General features: G+C 46.3%; 1 protein-coding gene across 1 annotated transcript in view; it reads left to right on the top strand.

Annotated features, from left to right (window-relative positions):
* Nucleotides 1-23722, top strand: part of LOC309415045 (polycomb group RING finger protein 3-like) — a gene marked incomplete at its 3' end in the record, with an annotated part of 49025 nt that extends 25303 nt beyond the window's left edge. The window contains exon 8 of the mRNA XM_082012436.1: nucleotides 23675-23722. Within this exon, the coding sequence (XP_081868562.1) occupies nucleotides 23675-23722 (48 nt within the window). The remainder of the gene's footprint in view (nucleotides 1-23674) is intronic.
* Between the last annotated feature and the right edge of the window lie 436 nt (nucleotides 23723-24158).

Genomic DNA, 24158 nt, shown 5'->3' on the forward strand with positions numbered 1-24158 from the left:
TTCCATTTACCCTGATAGCGGATAGAATTGGGGGAGACACAGATCATAACCAATATTCATTAATAAAACTTTTTTTATAAAAGAAACATAGAATACCAGGTTGGAAAGGACCTCAAGGATCATCTGGTCCAACCTTTCTTGGCAAAAGCATGATCTAGACAAGATGGCCCAGCACCCTTTCCAGCCAAATCTTAAAAGTGTCCAATGTCAGGGAATCCACCACTTCCTTGGGGAGATTATGCCAATGGCTGATTGTTCTCATTGTGAAAAATTTTCCTCTTGTGTCCAATCGGAATCTCCCAAGGAGTAACTTGTACCCATTACCCCTCCTCTTTTCCATGTGACTCCTTGTAAAAAGTCTGCATCTTCTTTGTAGCCACCCTTTAAATACTGGAACACGGCGATAAGGTCTCCCCTAAGCCTTCTTTTCTCAAGGCTGAACAAACCCAGTTCTCTCAGCCTTTCCTCACATGGCAGGCTTCCCGGTCCTTTGATCATCTTTGTGGCCCTTCTCTGGACCCTCTCCAGCCTGTCCACATCTTTTTTGTATAGTGGGGACCAAAATTGAACATAGCATTCCAAGTGTGGCCTGACAAGCACTGAGTGAGAGAATGACTTCTTTATCTCTGCTGGTGATGCCCTTGGTGATGCAGCCCAGCGTCCTATTGGCTTGCTTTGCTGCAGCAGCACACTCTTTACTCATATTGAGCTTGTTGTCCACCAGGACCCCCAGGTCCCTTTCCACAGATCTGCTCCCCAGCCAGGTAGATCCCAGCCTGTGCTGCACACCTGGATTATGTTTTCCCAGGTGCAAGACCTTACATTTGTCTTTGTTGAACTTCATAAGGCTCTTGTTAAGCCCACTCTTACAGCCTATCCAGGTCTTCCTGCAGGGTGGCTCTCCCTTCCGAAGTGTCCACTTCCCCACTCAGTTTAGTATCGGCGGCAACCTTCATCAGGTTATTATTAATGGCAGATAACTTTATACAGTATATTCATTTATTCCCTCACACACTCGGTCATAGTTACCCAGTTGGGGAAACAGCAGGGAAACCAACCCCAGCTGCGTACTCAGAAGCAGAGTGTCATACTGACATGCCAATGGTTTCTAGGTAGGTGTTCAAACAGTCCTTTATGACGCTTCTCTCTCTGTTGATACTTAAGTTAAACATATGGTATTGTCAATTTTCATTCAGTTTACATAATCACAGAATGTTTCATTAGCTGTATAATCATTATAAGCATAAACATTTTGATTCTACACTATTTTATTATTATCACAATTAATAAAACTATCCATTCAAATGGATTAACCATACAACAGGGTGTCTTAAGAGGTATAATAATATTTCCTTAAGCCTTATCCCTTAAAACATTTTACCTAATATGTCCTCATAACATGTGACAATGATGAAATGTTTCTCATTCCTCATATAATTGTTTAGTTAACCAATATGTTCTCTTTTATCATGAGTAAGTTTACATTTACAGTAGATCTTTCCCAATTCTATTAAACATGTACATTTTACAATATCTTGTTAGGTATCCTAATACGATTGTCACCCAATGTAGCCCCAGTACATGAATAGTGATATTCCTGGTCACTCCTGAAAAAGTTAACACATGATTGTAACCATCAAACCAGTTTCATCTAGCTTTCACTGTTGATATTAGTGGCTTGATCTGACCCAAAGTTCTCAGCTAGCCTCGCCCGGCTTTTGTCCTTCTTATCTTCTTGCAGGTTCTCTCAACTTTATGATTTTCTCAGATATGTGTCCCAAGGTTATGCAGCTGTGTAGCATCAGAGCTGGGCTTTGGGTCCTCGGAACACAGGCAACTAAATAGTTGGGGGAGGGGAGAAGGAGAAATAGCAGAGGAGAAATTACATAAAGTTGTTCACATAATCAGTCGTCACATTCATGTATACACTTCTACCATTCTCTTACTTTTTTTGCTCTTACAGAAAAGTTGGGTTTAGTGATTAAGTTCTGATTATTAGATATAATTAACCTCCAATACCTAGCATACATAAGTATCTCACTTCAGTGTTACTGGTTCAACCATACTATTTCACTATTCATTATATACTATCCTAGTTCAGACCTTGATATATACACATGTCCTCGTATGGTTTGGAATATCCCTTTGGATAGTTTAGGTCAGCTGTCCTGGCTGTGTCCCCTCCCAGCTTCCCGTGCATCCCCCGCCTTCTCGTTGGCAGGCCAGCACGAGAAGCTGGACAGTCCTTGACTGCTCAGCAACACCTCAAAACATCAGTATGTTATGAACATTATTTTCAACCCAAATCCAAAACATAGAACTATACCAGCTATCAGGAAGAAAATTAAGTCTATCCCAGATGAAACCAGGACAGTATCCATCCCTTATTCTATACCATCTATGTCACACCCAGGTACTGCACTTTCCAATACATTCCAATTAATCACTACCACTTTCCTTGTCTTTTGATATATACACACAGATATAACTCCCTTAGTTTATGGGCCATCCCTCTAAAATGTCCGTTGAGTTCATTTAGTCCATGATATTGGGCTCTATCTGTCATAACAGTCCCTCAGGGCAGGGGAGATGGTGTGTGGTGTTGGATTGTTGCATGCTGAAACCAATTCTGGTTCTATCACCGCTGCACGTTGCTCAGATTCATTGATCTGGGTGATTCTTACTATAGTGACATTAATATGGCATAAAGTGACCATAGTAGTGACGACATACACTATTCCATAGCAATTAACGTCATATAATTCAAATAATTGGCTATTCTCCCCCAAAATCACGTCTCCTTGAGGTACACATCGGACTTCCCCATCCTCCCGCATTACCCACCAAGTGCACCCAGGTCCCTGGGCAAAGGCAATCCCACGAATGGGTTTGCCTTTGCCTGAGGCAGGAATAACCCAAATTAACTTCCCCAGCATATTTTTTATGTGAAATACAGGGACCTTATCCCCTTCTACAGTACGTAAAAGTTGTGATTGGGCAGGGCCGGCTCTATTAGTAGATCCCCTAGTGTTGACTAACCAGGTGGCTTTGGCTAAATGTTTATCCCAATGTTTGAATGTCCCATCACCCATTGCTCTCAGTGTAGTCTTTAACAGTCCGTTGTATCGTTCAATTTTTCCGGAAGCTGGTGCATGATAGGGGATGTGATACACCCACTCAATGCCGTGCTCTTTGGCCCAGGTGTCTATGAGGTTGTTTCGGAAATGAGTCCCATTGTCTGACTCTATTCTTTCGGGGGTGCCATGTCGCCATAAGACTTGCTTTTCAAGGCCCAGGAGAGTGATCCGGGCGGTGGCATGGGGCACGGGATATGTTTCCAGCCATCCGGTGGTTGCTTCCACCATGGTAAGCACATAGCGCTTGCCTTGGCGAGTTTGTGGAAGTGTGATATAGTCAATCTGCCAGGCCTCCCCATATTTATATTTCAACCATCGTCCTTCATAGCAGAGGGGCTTTAACCGCTTGGCTTGTTTGATCGCAGCGCACGTTTCACATTCATGGATAACCTGTGCAATAGCGTCCATGGTCAGGTCCACCCCTCGATCATGAGCCCATCTATATGTTGCATCTCTTCCCTGATGGCCTGAGGTGTCATGGGCCCACCAAGCTATAAATAATTCATACAGGACCTGGAAGGCATGGGCCAGGCCCCAGCATGTTGCTGTGATTTGTGTCTCTCTAGAATTGCCTGGGTGACAGCATACTTTTTCCAAATACTTTTTCAGGATTCTGCACTTGTTCAGGGGTGAATTTCCAGAACACCTGAGGTTCCCACTGTCCTAGGTACTTGCCCATACTATCCCACACACCCTGCCACTCATAACTATCCAGCCTTGGGGTAGATCTCTGGGTGATATTCTTAAATAGTTAACTTTAAACAAGACCTGAAACACATTCAGGAGTAGGAGTGACAGGAACATGCTGGTTTGAACATCAAAGATATTCACTATTTTCAGGAGCTATTGTAACTAGCCTGGAGGAGAAGGGGAAGGTGAAGGAAGGTGTCTCCCCCGTAAATTGGCTCTCCAAGGAGAAAAGGTAAACAGTATAATCATTAATAGTTTCCAAGAGATGGGTCACAAAGTATGTAGGTGATGGCAATGCTGAATATAGATACCAAATTAATGTTATGACTAGCCATTTTATCATATCAAAGGCCACTGTTACAGAGTACAGCACAATGATAACCTTGACCCAGTTCCCAGAGATGATTAACAGCACAACAGGAAACATACAGCAAGTAAGGTGTCACAGAACACACCCCTGAGAACAAGCAAAAGAACTTTGAGAGCACATAAATCAACATTGTGACCAGCAACTATCAAACTAATATAATCAATGCTTATAACAAATTTATTCTAAGACCCTCTAGTTAGTTTTGTTGTTATCTCAGCCCGTCATGTCCCACGTTGGGCATCAAAAAAGCCTGTTGTGGTTTAACACAGCAGGCAGCTAAACACCACACAGCCGTTCACTCACCTCCCCCTGCAGCAGGATGGGGGAGAGAACAGGAAAAAAAAAGTAAAATTTGTGCATTGAGATAAAGACAGTTTAATAGGACAGAAAAGGAAGGGGAAAAAAAATGATAAAAGGATGTACAAAGCAAGTGATGCTCAACGCTCACCACCCTCTGACCGATGCCCAGCCACCTCCTGAGCAGCGGCCCTCCCCTGGCCAACCCCTCAGTTTATATACTGATCATGATGTCGTATGGTATGGAATATCCCTTTGGCCAGCCTGGGTCAGCTGTCCTGGCTGTGTCCCCTCCCAGCTTCCCATGGTCCCCCCACCTTCTCGCTGGCAGTCCAGCATGAGAAGCTGGACAGTCCTTGACTGCTTAGCAACAACTGAAAACATCAGTATGTTATCAACATTTTTTCATCCCAAATCCAAAACATGGCACTATACCATCTACTAGGAAGAAAATTAACTCTATCCCAGCCGAAACCAGGACAATTGGCAAGGGTACATTTTCTTTAATCTTCCTTCCTGGCCAACTTACCTGTTAAATGCCTTCTTATTCTTCACACTCCTTTCCAAATTCAGCTCCAAGTGTGCCTTATCTTTCCTGATCCCATCCTTATGTATCTGGGCAGTGTCCCTATGTTCTTCCCAGGATACATGTCCCTGGTTCCATTGCCTATGGATTCCCTTCTTACACTTTGGTTGGACCAGGAGGTCCTTAGTGAGCCATGCCAGTTTCCTGCCTTCCTTGCCTGATTTCTTACACATGGGAATCAATAGTTCTTGTGCTCTAAGAAAAACGTCCTTAAAGAGCTGCCAGCTCTGTTCAGCTCCTTTGTCCCTGAGGGTATCTTCCTAGGGGGCCCCATCCACTAGTTCCTTAATCAACTGAAAATTTGCTCTCCTGAAATTAAGGGTCCTGACTCTACTCTTCACCTGGCCCATATCCCCTGAGATTGTGAATTCCACCAGCACAATGTACTCCTCATAATCCAGGAGGAAGCAGTCAAGGACATGTTAAACCACCTGGACACCCACAAGTCTATGGGGCCCGATGGGATCCACCCGAGAGTACTGAGAGAGCTGGCGGAGGAGCTTGCCAAGCCACTCTCCATCATTTATCAGCAGTCCTGGTTAACAGGGGAGGTCCCAGAAGACTGGAGGCTTGCCAATGTGACGCCCGTCTACAAGAAAGGCCGGAAGGAAGATCCTGGGAACTACAGGCCTGTCAGCCTGACCTCTGTACCGGGGAAGATTATGGAGCGGTTGGTCTTGAGAGTGCTCACAGGGCACCTGCAGGAGAACCAAGGGATCAGGCCCAGCCAGCATGGGTTCATGAAAGGCAGGTCCTGCTTGACCAACCTGATCTCCTTCTATGACCAGGTGACCCGCCTAGTGGATGAGGGAAAGATTGTGGACGTTGTCTACCTGGACTTTAGTAAAGCCTTTGACAGCGTCTCCCACAGCATTCTCCTGGAGAAACTGGCGGCTCGTGGCTTAGACAGGTTTACTCTTTGCTGGGTGAGGAACTGGCTGGATGGCCGAGCCCAGAGAGTTGTGGTGAACGGCGTTAAATCCAGCTGGCGGCCGGTCACAAGTGGTGTTCCCCAGGGCTCGGTTCTGGGGCCGGTCTTGTTTAATATCTTTATAGATGATCTGGATGAGGGAATTGAGTGCTCCCTCAGTAAGTTTGCAGATGACACCAAGTTGGGTGGGAGTGTTGATCTGCTGGAGGGTAGGAGGGCTCTGCAGAGGGATCTGGACAGGCTGGATCGATGGGCAGAGGCCAACTGTATGAGGTTTAATAAGGCCAAGTGCAGGGTCCTGCACTTCGGCCACAACAACCCCATGCAACGCTACAGGCTTGGGGAGGAGTGGCTAGAGAGCAGCCCGGCGGAAAGGGACTTGGGGGTGCTGGTTGACAGCTGGCTGAACATGAGCCAGCAGTGTGCCCAGGTGGCCAAGAAGGCCAACAGCATCCTGGCCTGTATCAGAAATAGTGTGGCCAGCAGGAGTAGGGAAGTGATTGTGCCCCTGTACTTGGCACTGGTGAGGCCGCATCTTGAATACTGTGTTCACTTTTGGGCCCCTCACTACAAGAAGGTTGTTGAGGTGCTGGAGCGTGTCCAGAGAAGGGCAATGAAGCTGGTGAGGGGTCTGGAGCACATGTCTTATGAGGAGCGGCTGAGGGAACTGGGGTTGTTTAGTCTGGAGAAGAGGAGGCTGAGGGGAGACCTTATCGCTCTCTACAACTACCTGAAAGGGGGTTGTGGCGACGAGGGTGTTGGTCTCTTCTCCCAAGTAACTAGCAATAGGACAAGAGGCAATGGCCTCAAGTTGCGCCAGGGGAGGTTTAGATTGGATATTAGGAAAAATTTCTTCACCGAGAGAGTGGTCAGGCATTGGAACAGGCTGCCCAGGGAGGTGGTGGAGTCGCCATCTCTGGAAGTGTTCAAAAAACGTGTGGATGTGGCGCTTCAGGACATGGTTTAGGGGACATGGTGGCGCTGGATTAATGGTTGGACTTGATGATCTTGAAGGTCCTTTCCAACCTAGCGATTCTGTGATTCTGTGATTCTGTGATGATCACTGCAGCCCAGCCTGCCACCAATCTTGAACCCTCTAATTAGTTCATATGTGTTGGTGAGCAAGAGGTCCAGTAACCCTTCTCGTCTGGTCGGGCTTTTTATCACCTGGATTAAGAAATTGTCTTCAACACACACCAAGAGTCTCCTGGACTGCCTACAGCTTGCTGTGCTCCTTTCCAGCAGATGTCAGGGTGATTGAAGTCCCCCAGCATGATGAGAGCCTGCAGGCGTGATGCTTCCTGTAGCTGAAGTAAGAACGCTTCATCAACAGTATGAACCCCTGGGGTACACCACTCATGACTGGCCTCCAGATGGATTTCATAATGCTGATCGCAACCCTTTGAGTCTGGCAGTTCAGTCATTTTTCTGTCCACTTAGCTCGTTCCTACCTCATTAGTTTGTCTGTGAGGCTTTTACGGGAGATAAATCCCTGATTGATTCCACACTTATTTGCCCCTGTAGGGAGAGATCTGAGAAACATGAATCCATTTATATGTCAGGGAGCAGTTAGGGCCAGCTGCTCCCTACAGGAATGGGGAAGCTGTGCACTAATAACAGCTAGTGAGGCCAGGGTCTTGCCAGCGGGACCCCAGCCCTACAGTACCCAAGTAAGGCAGACCCAGAGATCATAGCCAGGTTCAACCAAGAGCTCAGATCATCAGGGAAGTTTGTGGTGATGAGGTCCTTAGGGTCTTGAGTGTGGGGTCACCAAGGCATGGGCTATGCCTTAATCTGTCACTGTTCCTTAAAGCTACGAATATGAAGGGTAATTTTCCAGCCCATTGTTTTGGGTATTGTCCAACAGTTTTCTTCAGACTTTTTTTTTTTTTTTAGCGACACACACAGGTGTAGCCCTAGGAGGAACCCAGGGCAAACAGGTTCATGAAAGGCAGGTCCTGCTTGACCAACCTGATCTCCTTCTATAACCAGATGACATGCCTAGAGGATGAAGGAAAGACTGTGGACATTGTCTACCCGGACTTTAGTAAAGCCTTTGACAGCGTCTCCCACAGCATTCTCCTGGAGAAACTGGCGGCTCGTGGCTTAGACAGGTTTACAAAGAACTGGCTGGACGGCCAAGCCCAGAGAGTTGTGGTGGAGTTAAATACAGTTGGTGGCCGGTCACAAGCAGTGTTCCCCAGGGCTCGGGAGCAATAAGGTCTCCCCTCAGCCTCCTCTTCTACAGATTGAACAACCCCAGTTCCCTCAGCCGCTCCTCAGAAGACTTGTGCTCCAGACCCCTGACCAGCTTCGATGCTCTTCTCTGGACACGCTCCAGCACCTCAATGTCCTTCTCATAGTGAGGGGCCCAAAAGTGAACACAGTATTCAAGGTGCAGCCTCACCAGTGCCGAGTACAGGGGCACAATCACTTCCCTACTCCTGCTGGCCACACTATTTCTGATACAGGCCAGGATGCTGTTGGCCTTCTTGGCCACCTGGGCACACTGCTGGCTCATGTTCAGCCGGCTGTCAACCAGCACCCCCAGGTCCTTTTCTGCCTGGCAGCTCTCCAGCCACTCCTCCCCAAGCCTGTAGCGTTGCATGGGGTTGTTGTGACCCAAGTGCAGGACCTGGCACTTGGTCTTGTTAAACCTCATACAGTTGACCTCATATAATATGACAGATGCCATAACTCTCAACGTCCCTCCGCCAGCTTTATATATTGAGCATGATGTTATATGGTATGGAATATCCCTTTGGCCAGCCTGGGACAGCTGTCCTGGCTGTGTCCCCTCCCAGCTTCCCGTGCACCCCCAGCCTTCTCTCTGGCAGGCCAGAGTACAGAAAGCTGGACAGTCCTTGACTGCTTAGCAACAACTAAAAACATCAGCATGTCATCAACATTTTTTCATCCCAAATTAAAAACATAGCCTCATACTAGCTTCTATGAAAAAATTACCTCTGTCCCAGATGAAACCAGGACATGGTGTCATCTTAGTTTTTGTAGTTTGCTTTTTTATCATTACAGTTTGCTTTTCTATCATGCCCTTTTTAATTATGTGCTCAATTTCTTGCTTCATTTGTGGCCAAATATAAATTCCTTGAATTAGCATGCCCTATACTCCTTCATGTAACATATTACGACAATCTAAGATGCTTTGCTTGCTTTCAGACAACTCTGGTTTCCATGTGTTCTTATTTTTTACCTGTTTCCTGGTTTAAACTGCAGCACTTATTCTGAGTCAACTGATGTATTTGATCACTAAACTGTTTCTCAGTATTGTTTTCTGTCTCTCATGTGCTTTAACATGCTTATATATTTTTTCCATTGTCTCTTTGATCTTGTAAAATGAACCTCTGGTTTTCTTCCATCACTACTGGTCTTCCATTGTCTGCTTTCCATCCCACTTTCTCCCAGTCTTAAGTCTAGTATTTTATTCCATTATTAACACGATCACTGTCGATAAAGAGAAATAATGGGTTCTGTTTAAAGGATTGGTAGTCTACACTTCTGCTGTTTGAGATAATCTTTTCTTGTGGGTTGACACTGGCCAGCAACTAAGTACCCACATAGCCACTCACTCAGCCCCCACTCAATGAGATGGGTGAGAGAATAAGAACAGCAAAAGCAAGAAACCTTATGGGTCCAGATATAGACAGTTTAATAAGTCACGAAAAGAGAAAAAAAAAAGTGATGCAGACGCAAATCACTCATGGCCTTCCACAAGTACAACAATGCCCAGCCAGGCTCCAAGCAACAGTCACCTTAGAAGACAACCCCCTCCTTCCCCCCGCCGCTGCCTTCTGCTACCTGAGCTTTATTGCTGAGCATGATGTTATATGGTATGGAATATCCCTTTGGCTAATTTAGGTCAGCTGTCCCAGATGTGTCTCCTCTCAATTTCTTGACCACCTGTAGCCTAGTCACAGAGGAGGCAGCAGCATCATGGAGTGGGAAAAAGATAGCCATAACCACTAATGTCCCCCCTTCCTCTTCCTTTCCCTTAGTTTTAGTGCCAAGCATAATGTCATATGGTATGGAATATCCCTTTGGTCAGTTTGGGTCAGCTGTCCTGGCCATGTCCTCTTCCAACCTCTTGCCTGCCCCCAGCCTACTCCCGGGGGGGGGGAGAAAGCCTTGATACTGTGCTAGCACTGTTCAGCAATAGCCAAAACATTGGTGTTATCAACACTGTTTTGGTCACAAATCCAAAACACAGCATCATGCAGGCTGCTATGAAAAAAAATAACTCCATCCCAGCCAAACCCAGTACATTCCTTCTCCAGTTTTCCTACTATTTATTCTCCCATTCTATTAACAGCAACATATTGGACTATTCTTTTTCCTTGTTCATATCTAGCACTCTTGCCATTGAACCACACCTTTAGTTTATTACTAAGTTCCTTTAAAGGACATGTACATCAATATCTAGTTCTTCTTTCCTGAGCAATTGCTCTTTGTTCACAACTGGGATCCACCCCTTGTTCAGATCTGGTTGTTGTCATAGTCATACAGTACTCCATCACCACCACCACCTCCAGTTCATTAATATTAACTCGATAAATTGGTGTGGTGGGTTAACCTTGGCCAGCGGTCAGATGCTCACCCAGCCACTCACTCAGCCCCCCTCCTCAACAGGACAGGGGGAGAAAGTAGGATGGAAAAAGATAAAGACAGGGATTTCTCTTACCAATTACCATCATGGGCAAAGCAGACTCGACTTGGGGGAAATTAATTCAATATAATTTACTGCAATTAAATTAAATTAAATTAAATTAATTACCAATGAAAATAGATTTGGATAGTGAGAAACAAAGAAAAAAAAATTAAAACAACACTTCACCTTCACCCAGGTTTAACTTCACTCCTTCATTCCCAACTCCTCTACCCACTCCCCCAAGCAGCACAGGGGGGATGGGGGGGTTACAGTCAATACATAACAGTTCCTCCCTGCCAATCCTTCCTCCTCACACTTTTCCCCTGCTCCAGGTCAGGTCGTCTCCACGGGCTGCAGTCTGTCAGGAAAAAATCTCCTCCTCCAGCATGGCTCTTCCACAGACTACAGTCCTGTTAGGAAAATCTGCTCCAGCATGGGTTCTCCACAGGCTGCAATTCCTTCAACAAATATCCAACTGCTCCAGTGTGAGGTCCTCCATAGCCTGCAGTGTGAATATCTGCTCTGGGGAATACCTGCTCCAGTGTGGTCTCTTTCATGGGCTGGAGGGGGATCTCTGCTCTGGCTCCTGGAGCACTTCTTCCCCTTCCTTTTTCTTCTCTGACCTTGGTGTTTGCACTGCTGTTTCTCACTTTTTTTCCTCTCCTCTTCCTGTCTGGCATTTTTGCCCTTTCTTAAATATGTTTTCACAGAGGCACCACCAGCTTTGCTGATTAGTTCAGCTTTGGTCAGTGGTGGGTCCGTTGCCGAGCCATCTGAAATCGACTGTGTCTGGCACAGGGCAGCTCCTGGTCTCTTCTCACAAAGGCCACCCCTGCAGCCTCCCCACTACCAAAACCTTGCCACAGAAACCTAATACAATTGGATTACATCTGGACTGTCAAGGGTGAAAGCCTTAAAGACTGTTATAGCACTGCTAAACAGTCTTTCTCACAGCCAGATAATTTTTGTTCTGCCCTCTGAAGAGGATGCACTTTTTATTTTTGTAATGGTACTGCTCCCATGGAATCAGCCAGAGCTTTTTAAAGCAACTGCTTTCATTTTAGTTAAAGCATCATGTTCCTTGTTCCAGTTCCATTCCTGATTCTTTCTCAGTAATTTCCAGTCTCCTGATACCAGCAAAGCTTTCTTTTTCCCCAATTACAATTCTCAAGTAGTTTACCTGGGGTTGCCCTAGTTGGGCCTTATTCAAATTGACTTTAAATACTGTTTGGTCTGTTAATCTTAAAACTCAGATACTTGTCTCTTACACTTCTGTAGCTCCAATCACTAGAATATTACCTGCATGTTTCTGCTTTGTAAAGCCCCTGCAGTACCTAAGTAAAGGTATATCATTTGCCTCTAAATGTGAAAGCAAATCTCTAAACTGATTCTTCAGTAAGTCAGATGGCAATGAAACAGATCTATAACTGAAAACCACTTGTTATTTTATTGAAAATTAGCAATAATCTCAGATATGCATGCTCCAATAGGAGCCATCCTCAGGATGAACTTATTTATCTGACAGTAGCCTACCATCATTCTCCAGGATCTTTATCAGCCTTTTTAACAGGCCATAATGGAGAATTATATTGTCAGGCCCCTGCCCTCCTGGCCTTGTTATTGCATTTGGCTCCTCATCCCTTAGGGAGCAGATGGCCCTCGCTGCACCCTGACATATGTGGGTTTATAATTTCACACAAAACACCTTGTTCTAAATACTCCTTAATGATTTCTCCCAGAGCAGTCCTAGATTTTTTAGGATATGGGGGGGATGAACTGAGGGTCCCACTGTTTCAACTTGGTCATTCCTTTTTTCCACACTGTAGGATTTTTTTCTGCCATGCTCCTGGGACCTGTTGTTTCCAGAGTTCTTTATCTATTTCAGTTAAAGTTTGTATTTGTTCTCTTGAATCCTTATACCAGCCTTTCCCTGCTTCCTGTATTTCTCTATATGTCTACAAAATGTCACTATAAAAATTAAGATTCTATGTTCTATTATCCAGTCAATTCCTAAAATAAGAGGTTCTTTGCTATTATTTACAACCTCATACTTGATATCAACAGCTCACTGCCCTATTATTAGATTCATAATATAATATTTAGGGCCTTTTCCTTCCTTCCTTCCTGTTGAAAGAGGCTGCCTTCATATTTTCTTGTTGAATAGATTCTTTAAGAAAAGTTTTAGACAAACTGATTCATGCTCCTGTGTCCAGGAAAACACCATATTTTTTTTCTCTACTTCATACAAAATATTGGGGTTCCCCCCAGGATCCTGATGTATTCGGCACACAGGCACCCATTCGTATGGGTAATCCTGGGCCCAAAGCAGACTTCCCTATTGTTGGTTTTCATCAATTGGGGGTAGGGCAGCAGAGCTTGAGCACTGAGGTATACTGCTGCTACTGCTCTTCTTTTCAGCTGTTGTATCACTCTTTTTAGCTTATCTCATGTTTTATTCCTAATCCATTTTGCCATATTTTCTCCTGAATCCTTTAACACTTTCCACAGCCTTATACAGTTTTGGTCCATTTCTTCTGATTTACTAACTTTATTGTCACTGTTTCCTGCACCTTTTTCTCTTATCTTTATTTCTCTGCAGCCTCTTCTCTACTGTCCATCTTCACAATTACTGTAAATCCCTGTTTTTTCTTGATCCATATAAGAAATTTTTCCCTTTTCTCCTGAACCTAGTCCCTAATACTTTGTAACACACTGTGTTATCTCTACCCATTGATTCTAGGTAGGTTCCCTTGCATTTTGCTGCATGGACAGTTGTTGTGAATAGCGGGGGTGCATTTGGGCAGCTAATTCTCATAATTCATCCACTGTTCAAGGAACCTGATTCATCCTTATTTCTGCCAAGGGAGCTGGAACAACTTGTACCCCATCAGGAAAGGGTGGTCAGTACATGATAAATATCATGTCCTGCCAATGTTTGAGAAACCCCACATTTGTTCATAAAACATTCTCCATCTTCTCCTGGCTTAGTACAGATAACAGAAGCATCCAATAGATGCAGCACTTTGCACAGTGGTTTCTGGGCTCTGCTTTTAGATCATCTAGATTTTCTGGGAACAGGAACAACTTCTGAGATCATCAGGGGACTCCTAAGAACCCCTTGAGGAACTTCATGGTTCCTGATAGTGCTGGGAAATGATACCTACAGGAGACTGATTCTAGCAAGCTCTAGCAGCAGCTAATGAGCTGTCAGTTGTTCCTGATCAAAGGGTGCTTTGAGCTTTTGTTACAGCTGACTCCTGAATAGGAACGGTCAATCACACTTTCAGCAGATGCTAGGGAGAGGCTTATGTAACTGCTGGGCCTAGCACTAATAGTAGTAGTGAGCAGACATAACATTTGTTATGGTAGAGTATGCAGAAATTGGCTAGAAACTCTGCTGAGGATAGTTTATATGTGCTCAGCAACAGTAATGATGTGATTTGGGGCATGGTCCCCAGCACTAACTAGAACAACTATCCCTGGAATATCAGAGGTCTTGACTCAGACTGAGCTCCAGAGGAAGATGCATCTCTCCAGGCCTTTGGCTGCAGGGAGTGCCTGGGGCTTCTTGCTAAGGCTGGAGTAGGAGGAGATGGTGCCCTTGTCTGCAGAAGATGTGTGTTGGTGGAGAATCTCTGTTGCAAAGTAAAGGAGCTGCAGGGAGGAGGTCAGCGGACTGCATGGCATCAAAGGTGATGAAAAAGAGATTGATAGGATTTTCTCTAAGACCCTAGAGATACAAGAGCCTGAATCTGCAGCTGCAATGAGGGAGGGGGCAGTCAGGGTCTGTGTTGAAAGAAAGGAACAAGGTAACTGGCAGGATCACATACCTGGACTTCAGGAGAGCAGGCTTTGGTCTGTTCAGGGATCCGCTTGGAAGAATTCTGTGTTGTGGTTTAACCCCAGTAGGCAGCTAAGCACTACATAGCCACTTGCTTACATTACAGGATGGGGGAGAGAATTGGAAGGGTAAAAGTAAGAAAAATTGTGGGTTGAGATAAAGACAGTTTAATAGGTAAAGCAAAGCTGTGTGTGCAAGCAGAGTAAAATAAGGAATTCATTCACTACTTCCTGATGGCAGACAGCTGTTTAGCCATTTCCAGGAAAGCAGGGCTTCCTCATGCATAACGGTCCAAACATTCCCCCCTTCCTCCTTTCCCATAGCTTTTATTGAGTCCCCTCCCAATTTCTTGTGCACCCCCAGCCTAGTCGCTGATGGGGTAGTGTGAGAAACAGAAGGGTTTTGATACTATCTGAGCACTGTTCAGCAATAACTAAAACATAGACATATCAACACTGTTTTGGTCACAAATCCAAAACACAGTATTGTAAGAGATGCTATTGTCCTGGTTTCAGCCAGGATAGAGCTGGTTTTCCTCACAGAAGCTAGTGTGAGACTGTGTTTTGGATTTGGGATGAGGAACTGTTGATAATGTGCTGATGTTTTGGGTTGTTGCTGAGCCGTCAAGGACAGTCCAGCTTCTTGTGCTGGCCTGCCAGCGAGCAGGCTGGGGGTGCACGGGGAGCTGGGAGGGGACACAGCCGGGACAGCTGACCCAGACTGGCCAAAGAGATATTCCCTACCATACGACGTCATGCCCAGTACATAAACTGGAGTTGGCCGGGGGGGCGGAAATCGCTGCTCGGGGACGGGCTGTCGATCACGGGGTGGTGAGCAATTTCTGTATTGGGCATCACTTGTTCTTATACATTCCTTTGTTGGTATTATCATTATTGTTCCCTTCTTTCTTTCTGTCCTATTAAACCGTGTTTATCTCAACCCACGAGGTTTTTCCTAATTCTCTCCCCCGTCCCGCTGTGGGAGGGAGAGTGAGCGAGCGGCTGCGTGGTGCTTAGTTGCCGGCTGGGGCTAAACCACGACAGTCCTTTTTGGCGCCCAACGTGGGGCCCGAGGCTTGAGATAATAACGGTTGCAGGTCACAATATCAGTTTGATTTGCATCATGCTCTCGTCTTTGCTGTACATGTTAAGGATCGGTGTTGGTTTCTGTGGGCTGCTGTACTCTGCAATGATTAGTAATGTCTCGCCTGTGAATTTTGTTTTTAGAGCACTGACCTTGAGCTTAATGTGGTATCATCTGAGCTCTGTACTAAAGCCGTTACTGTATTTTGGCTACAGTCTTGTGGAGACGATTAGCAATTATACTTCTGCCTCTGAAAGGTTTTTTATGGAGGAAATGCAGAATGGTACCTTTGCTACCCTCTATCATAACATTTCCTCCTTCATCACAATAATTTTTCAGTATTTTGAACACCCTTGGCTGGTTAAAATACCTCTATTGCTACTTCTGGGGAACATGGTTTCAGTTTTGTCTAAGGTTGGCAAGCAATTTAAGAATATCACCCGGAGATCTGCCCCAAGGCTGGATAGTTATGAATGGCAGGGTGTGTGGAACAGCATGGGCAAATGCCTGGGGCGGTGGGCACCTCCGGTGTTTTGGAGCTTCACTCCCGAACAAGTGCAGAATCCTGATAAACTAGCAGAATATCTGGAAGAAGTATGCTGTCAGCCTGGCAGCTCCAAGGAGACACAAATCATTGCCATGTGCTGGGGCCTGGCCCATGCCTACCGAACCCTATTTAACACTATGCAAAGGGGAGAGAGGCTCTCTGGGTCTGATGGCAATGTGGCAGGCACTGTGACTACTCCAACGTCTGTAGCAGGCACTGTCACTACTCCAACCCCCACGGCGGGCACTGTAGCTACTCAGACTGTTGCAGCTGAACCAGAGGACCAGCCCATCCCGGTATCAGTTGCCCCTGTACAAAAGAAGAAATCTTGGAAGCGGAAGTCAGCTCGTTTAGTAAGGGAGGAGGAAGATCCTGCTAAGAAGGAGCCAGAGGAAGAGAGTGAGGAGGCAGAGTGCTCTGAAGCAGGGCCATCACAAGCACGGAAGAGGGAAGAGAGCGAGTCATCACTTGAAGAGGAGGAAGAGGAAGAACTTATAAAAGAGACGGTAACTACCCGATCTCTATCCCTGAGTGAATTGCGAGATATGCGAAAGGATTTCAGCCGTCGTCCGGGTGAGCACATTGTCACCTGGCTGCTCCGATGCTGGGATAATGGGGCCAGTAGCCTGGAATTAGAGGGTAGGGAAGCCAAGCAGCTGGGATCCCTTTCTAGGGAAGGGGGCATTGACAAAGCAATTGGAAAAGGTGCACAAGTCCTCAGCCTCTGGAGACGACTCCTGTCGGGTGTGAAGGAAAGGTATCCCTTCAAGGAAGATGTTCTATGTCACCCAGGCAAGTGGACCACCATGGAGAAAGGTATCCAGTACCTGAGGGAGCTAGCGGTGCTGGAAGTGATTTATGGTGACTTGGACAATGGACAATCATCCAAAGATCCAGATGAAGTCAATTGCACGCAACCTATGTGGCGGAAGTTTGTACGGAGTGCACCATCATCATATGCCAACTCATTAGCAGTAATGGCCTGGAAGGACGGAGAGAGACCAACGGTGGATGAATTGGCTGGCCAACTCCGGCAATACGAAGAAAGTCTCTCTTCCTCCCTACGGGCCTGCGTCTCTGCTATAGAGAAACTGTCCCGAGAGTTCCGGCAATTCAAAGAGGATATGCCCTACCCTCCACCCATACGGACCAGTGTCTCAGCCATTAGGAGTAAGCGCTCTTCTGTTCAAGAGAGAAGATATAGAGGATACACACCACGAGCCACCCTGTGGTTTCAATTGCGTGACTACGGAGAGGACATGAGGAGGTGGGATGGAAAACCTACCTCGACCCTAGAGGCACGAGTACGCGAGCTGCAAGGAAAAACAATTACAAAAGGGGGTTCAGGTTCCTCGAGGAAAATCGTCGCTCCACTTTCCAGTGGGCAGCTTCCCAGAAAGAATAGAAGAGCTGATCTCACCTCTGATCCTCTTGAAGGGACTTCTGATTCCTATTTACAAGAAGTGGGTAACGAGTACTATGAGCAGGATTAGAGGGGCCCTGCCTCCAGCCAGGCGGAGGAGAGGGACAACCGAGTTTATTGGACTGTGTGGATTAGATGGCCTGGCACGTCAGACCCACAGGAATATAAGGCTTTAGTGGACACCGGTGCACAATGTACCCTGATGCCATCAAGCCATACAGGGGCAGAACCCATCTGTATTTCTGGAGTGACAGGGGGATCCCAACAGCTGACTGTACTGGAGGCTGAAGTGAGCCTAACTGGGAATGAGTGGCAGAAGCACCCCATTGTGACTGGCCCGGAGGCTCCGTGCATCCTGGGCATAGACTACCTCAGCAGAGGGTATTTCAAGGACCCAAAAGGGTACCGGTGGGCTTTTGGTATAGCTGCCTTGGAGACGGAAGAAATTAAACAGCTGTCCACCTTGCCTGGTCTCTCAGAGGACCCTTCTGTGGTGGGGTTGCTCAGGGTCAAAGAACAACAGGTGCCGATCGCTACCACAACAGTGCACCGGCGGCAATATCGCACCAACAGAGACTCCCTGATCCCCATCCATGAGCTGATTCGTCGGCTGGAGAGCCAAGGAGTGATCAGCAAGACTCACTCACCCTTCAACAGCCCCATATGGCCAGTGCGAAAGTCTAATGGAGAGTGGAGACTGACAGTAGACTATCGTGGCCTGAATGAAGTCACGCCACCACTGAGCGCTGCTGTGCCGGACATGCTAGAACTTCAATATGAACTGGAGTCAAAGGCAGCCAAGTGGTACGCCACCATTGATATTGCTAACGCGTTTTTCTCGATCCCTTTGGCAGCAGAGTGCAGGCCACAGTTTGCTTTCACTTGGAGAGGTGTCCAATACACCTGGAATCGACTTCCCCAGGGGTGGAAACACAGCCCTACCATTTGCCATGGGCTGATACAAACTGCACTGGAACAGGGTGAAGCTCCAGAGCATCTGCAATACATTGATGACATCATCGTATGGGGCAACACAGCAGAAGAAGTTTTCGAGAAAGGGAAGAAAATAATTCAAGTCCTTCTGAAAGCTGGTTTTGCTATAAAGCAAAGTAAAGTCAAGGGACCTGCACAAAAGATCCAGTTTTTAGGAATAAAATGGCAAGATGGACGTCGACAGATCCCAACGGATGTGATCAACAAAATAACAGCTATGTCTCCACCAACTAGCAAAAAAGAAACACAAGCATTTCTGGGTGTTGTGGGTTTCTGGAGAATGCATATTCCAAATTACAGTCTGATTGTAAGCCCTCTTTATCAAGTGACCCGGAAGAAGAACGATTTTAAATGGGGCCCTGAGCAACGACAAGCCTTCGAACAAATCAAACAGGAGATAGTTCATGCCGTAGCCCTCGGGCCAGTCCGGGCAGGACAAGATGTTAAAAATGTGCTCTACACGGCAGCCGGGGAGAATGGCCCTACCTGGAGTCTCTGGCAGAAGGCACCAGGAGAGACTCGAGGTCGACCTCTAGGGTTTTGGAGTCGAGGATATAGGGGATCTGAGTCCCGCTATACTCCAACTGAAAAGGAGATATTGGCGGCATATGAAGGAGTTCGAGCTGCCTCAGAAGTGGTTGGTACTGAAGCACAGCTCCTCCTGGCACCCCGACTGCCGGTGCTGGGCTGGATGTTCAAAGGGAGGGTCCCCTCTACGCATCATGCGACTGATGCTACGTGGAGTAAGTGGGTCGCACTTATTACACAGCGGGCTCGAATAGGAAATCTTAATCGCCCGGGAATCTTGGAAGTGATCATGGACTGGCCAGAAGGCAAAGATTTTGGAATATCACCGGAAGAGGAGGTGGCGCGTGCTGAAGAGGCTCCACCATATAATGAACTGCCAGAGAACGAAAGGCAATATGCCCTGTTTACTGATGGGTCCTGTCGTATTGTAGGCAAACATCGAAGGTGGAAAGCTGCTGTATGGAGCCCTATACGACGAGTTGCAGAAGTGGCTGAAGGACAAGGTGAATCAAGTCAGTTTGCGGAGGTGAAAGCCATCCAGCTGGCTTTAGATATTGCTGAACGAGAAAAATGGCCAGTACTCTATCTTTATACTGACTCATGGATGGTAGCAAATGCTCTATGGGGGTGGCTGCAGCAATGGAAGCAGAGCAACTGGCAACGCAGAGGCAAGCCCATCTGGGCTGCTGAATTGTGGCAAGATATTGCTGCCCGACTAGAGAATCTCGTCATAAAAGTACGTCACGTAGATGCTCACGTACCCAAGAGTCGGGCCACGGAAGAACATCAAAACAACCATCAGGTGGATCAGGCTGCTAAGATTGAAGTGGCTCAGGTGGATCTGGACTGGCAACATAAGGGTGAATTATTTATAGCTTGGTGGGCCCATGACACCTCAGGCCATCAGGGAAGAGATGCAACATATAGATGGGCTCGGGATCGAGGGGTGGACCTGACCATGGATGCTATTGCACAGGTTATCCATGAATGTGAAACGTGTGCTGCGATCAAACAAGCCAAGCGGTTAAAGCCCCTCTGGTATGAAGGACGATGGTTGAAATATAAATATGGGGAGGCCTGGCAGATTGACTATATCACACTCCCACAAACTCGCCAAGGCAAGCGCTATGTGCTTACCATGGTGGAAGCAACCACCGGATGGCTGGAAACATACCCTGTGCCCCATGCCACCGCCCGGAACACTATCCTGGGCCTTGAAAAGCAAGTCTTATGGCGACATGGCACCCCCGAAAGAATTGAGTCAGACAATGGGACTCATTTCCGAAACAACCTCATAGACACCTGGGCCAAAGAGCACGGCATTGAGTGGGTGTATCATATCCCCTATCATGCACCAGCTTCCGGAAAAATTGAACGATACAACGGACTGTTAAAGACTACACTGAGAGCAATGGGTGATGGGACATTCAAAAATTGGGATAAACATTTAGCCAAAGCCACCTGGTTAGTCAACACTAGGGGATCTACTAATAGAGCCGGCCCTGCCCAATCAAAACTTCTACGTACTGTAGAAGGGGATAAAGTCCCTGTGGTGCATGTGAGAAACATGCTGGGGAAGACAGTCTGGGTTACTCCTGCATTAGGAAAAGGCAAACCCATTCGTGGGATTGCCTTTGCCCAGGGACCTGGGTGCACTTGGTGGGTAATGCGGAAGGATGGGGAAGTCCGATGTGTACCTCAAGGAGACTTGATTTTGGGTGAAAACAGTCAATGATTTGAATTGTATTATGTTAATTGTTCAGAATGACATTACTACTATGGTTGCTATCTACCATATCAATGGTATTATAGTAAGAATCACCCAGACTGATGAAGAATGAGCTTCACTGAAACCAAGCAACGTGCAGCAGTGATGAAACCAGAACTGGCTTCAGCAGCTTGCGCCCAACAAATCCCTCGAGATCGACATCTTCGACCTGCAGATCATGGACATGGACCGTGCCAGATGACAATCCAACACCACATACCATCTCCCCTGCCCTGAGAGACTGCTATGATGGATGAAGCCCAGACTCATGGACTGACTGAACTCCATAGACATTTTAAGTGATGGCCCATGGACTAAGAGAGTGATATCTGTGTGTATATATTAAAGGACAGGAAGAGTAATAATGAATAATTGGAATGTATTGAAAAGTATAGGACCTGAGCATGACGTAAATGGTATGGAATAAGGGGTGGATACTGTCCTGGTTTCAGCCAGGATAGAGCTGGTTTTCCTCACAGAAGCTAGTGTGAGACTGTGTTTTGGATTTGGGATGAGGAACTGTTGATAATGTGCTGATGTTTTGGGTTGTTGCTGAGCCGTCAAGGACAGTCCAGCTTCTTGTGCTGGCCTGCCAGCGAGCAGGCTGGGGGTGCACGGGGAGCTGGGAGGGGACACAGCCGGGACAGCTGACCCAGGCTGGCCAAAGAGATATTCCCTACCATACGACGTCATGCCCAGTACATAAACTGGAGTTGGCCGGGGGGGCGGAAATCGCTGCTCGGGGACGGGCTGTCGATCACGGGGTGGTGAGCAATTTCTGTATTGGGCATCACTTGTTCTTATACATTCCTTTGTTGGTATTATCATTATTGTTCCCTTCTTTCTTTCTGTCCTATTAAACCGTGTTTATCTCAACCCACGAGGTTTTTCCTAATTCTCTCCCCCGTCCCGCTGTGGGAGGGAGAGTGAGCGAGCGGCTGCGTGGTGCTTAGTTGCCGGCTGGGGCTAAACCACGACAGCTATGAAGAAAACTAGCTCCATCCAGTAGATAAGTAATTGTACTGTGTGAATAGTTAACATAATTCACTTGCACACATGTGCTTGTAATTATTGGATTGGAGCAACAGTAAGGAGGCCAACCCCATCTGTGTACTAAGTAGAGGGTCATAATGACATGCTAGTGGCTTTCAGGTGTTCAGAAAGTCCCTCAGTGGTCCCTTGTCTATTCAGGTGTATATATAATCCTATAGTTTTCATCTACATATAGCAGCCATCACTTTCTTGGATGTGGTCTGAGTTGTGCAACCCATTATTAATGACAGTGTTTGCTCATGGCCTTGGCCTTAAGCAGACCCTTGGTGTTCTGCATTTATCAGGTCTTATGGGTTCAACAGGACTGCTAGTTTCAGGAGCTTATTGGTCCTTGGGAGACTTTCACACACTATCTTCATGAAGTTCAAGAAGTTCATGAAGAGCCTCATGTTCAACAAGGGGAAGGCAAAGTCCTGCACCTGGGGAAGAACAATCCCATGCACCAATATATGCTTGGGGCCATGCAGCTGGAAAGCAGCTTGGCAGAAAAGGACCTGGGGTCCTGATGGATGCCAGGTTGAACAAGAGCCAGCAATGTCCCCTTGCAGCAAAGAAGGCTGATGGTATCCTGGGATGCATCAGGCAAAGTACTGCTGGCAGGTCGAGGGAGGTGATTCTTCCCCTCTACTCAGCACTGATGAGGCCACACATGGAGTCCTGTGTCCAGTTCTGGGCTCCTCAGTACAAGAGAGACATGGATATACTGGAGAGACCCCAGCACAGGGACATGAAGATGATTAAGGGACTGGAGTATCTCTCCTATGAGGAAAGGCTGAGACACCTGGGACTGTTTAGCCTAGAGAAGAGAAGGCTTGGGAGGGGATCTCATCAATGTATATAAGTACCTGAAGGGAGGGTGCAAAAAGGACAGAGCCAGGCTCTTTTCATTGGTGCCCAGTGACAGGACAAGAAGCAATGGGAACAAGCTGAAACAAGCTGTCTGAACATCAGGAAACACTTTTTGACTGAGGGTGACTGAGCACTGGAAGGGGTTGTCCAGGGATGCTGTGGCATCTCCCTCCTTGGAGATATTCAAAAGCCGTCTGGATACTGTCCTGGGCAACTGGCTCTAGGTGACTGTGCTTGCGCAGGGGGGTTGGACCAGATGACCTCCAGAAGTCCCTTCCAGCCTCAATCATTCTGTGATTCTCAGCATGTACTTTTCCTCTCTTTGGCCTGCTCTTTTCAGGTAACTATTGCTCCATCCCTGCACATAAGTACCTAAAGAGCCAATTCACACAAACTCATGCAGAAGAGGCTTTTATGACCATTCTTTATGTTGTGTAAACTTGAACTGTAGAACTCTGTACTTCAGGATGTTGTAGATGTTAAAAGTTTACATAGAAATTCACAGAAGAATTATCGGGTGAGGACTGTTGATACAAGGCTCTACATCTGGCTTAGGAAATTCCTGAATTGAGATTGGGGAGCATTCTGGAGACTATTGCTGTTTACTTGCCCTGTTCTTATGCCCTTCCCCAAGGGTATACAATTGGCTCCTGCTGGGAACAGGTTCTATTCTAGATGGCCAGACCTAGTGTTAGTTAGCTACTCTTAGGATGATCAATTACTGAGACAAAAGTAGAAAGATTCTTGGGGGGGGGGGGGGCTCCGTAGGTGGGGTATCTTGATGAAATTTTGCAATATAGCTACTCTGATAGTCTCTCTAAGCTTTAGTTTATGACACAGATAAGTTTTATTTATAAAGTATATGAATTCATTTTGGTTTTGCTCCTTAACCTGTCTGATGATTCTGTCTTGCAGAAAGCACCTCTACTGCTACATTACAGACCCAAAATGGATTTGCTGTAGGAGAACTTTATTGTTCTTCTGGACAGGTTTTTTTTACAGAGACTATCATCTGGCACCTTAGTGCAGCACTTAACTCTCATGTGACACGAACCAGAAGAATAATTTTGGAAGACCGTAGTGCTTCTATAGCAGACTGTCCTTCTGAATATTTCTAGGGATGTGCTACATGGATTTTTGGACAAAAAAAAATATATATATATGTATATATTTATTTTTGTACAAATGAAATAAATCACAACTCAGCAGGATTCTACCAGCACTGAGTTTACAGATAGTGAAAACACTTCACAGTTCCATGGAGCTCATCCCAATCCATCTTTTTGTAGTTACACAAAAATAAGTTAAAGTGGTGTGGGAGAGATTTAAAATGTTGCTTTTAACTCCAAAGTACTACATTTACTTATTTTTTTGTCTTTAAACTTTACAACTCGTTTCA

The sequence above is a fragment of the Phaethon aethereus genome (genome assembly GCF_964289735.1).
Source record: "Phaethon aethereus genome assembly, chromosome: W".
Taxonomy (NCBI): domain Eukaryota; kingdom Metazoa; phylum Chordata; class Aves; order Phaethontiformes; family Phaethontidae; genus Phaethon; species Phaethon aethereus.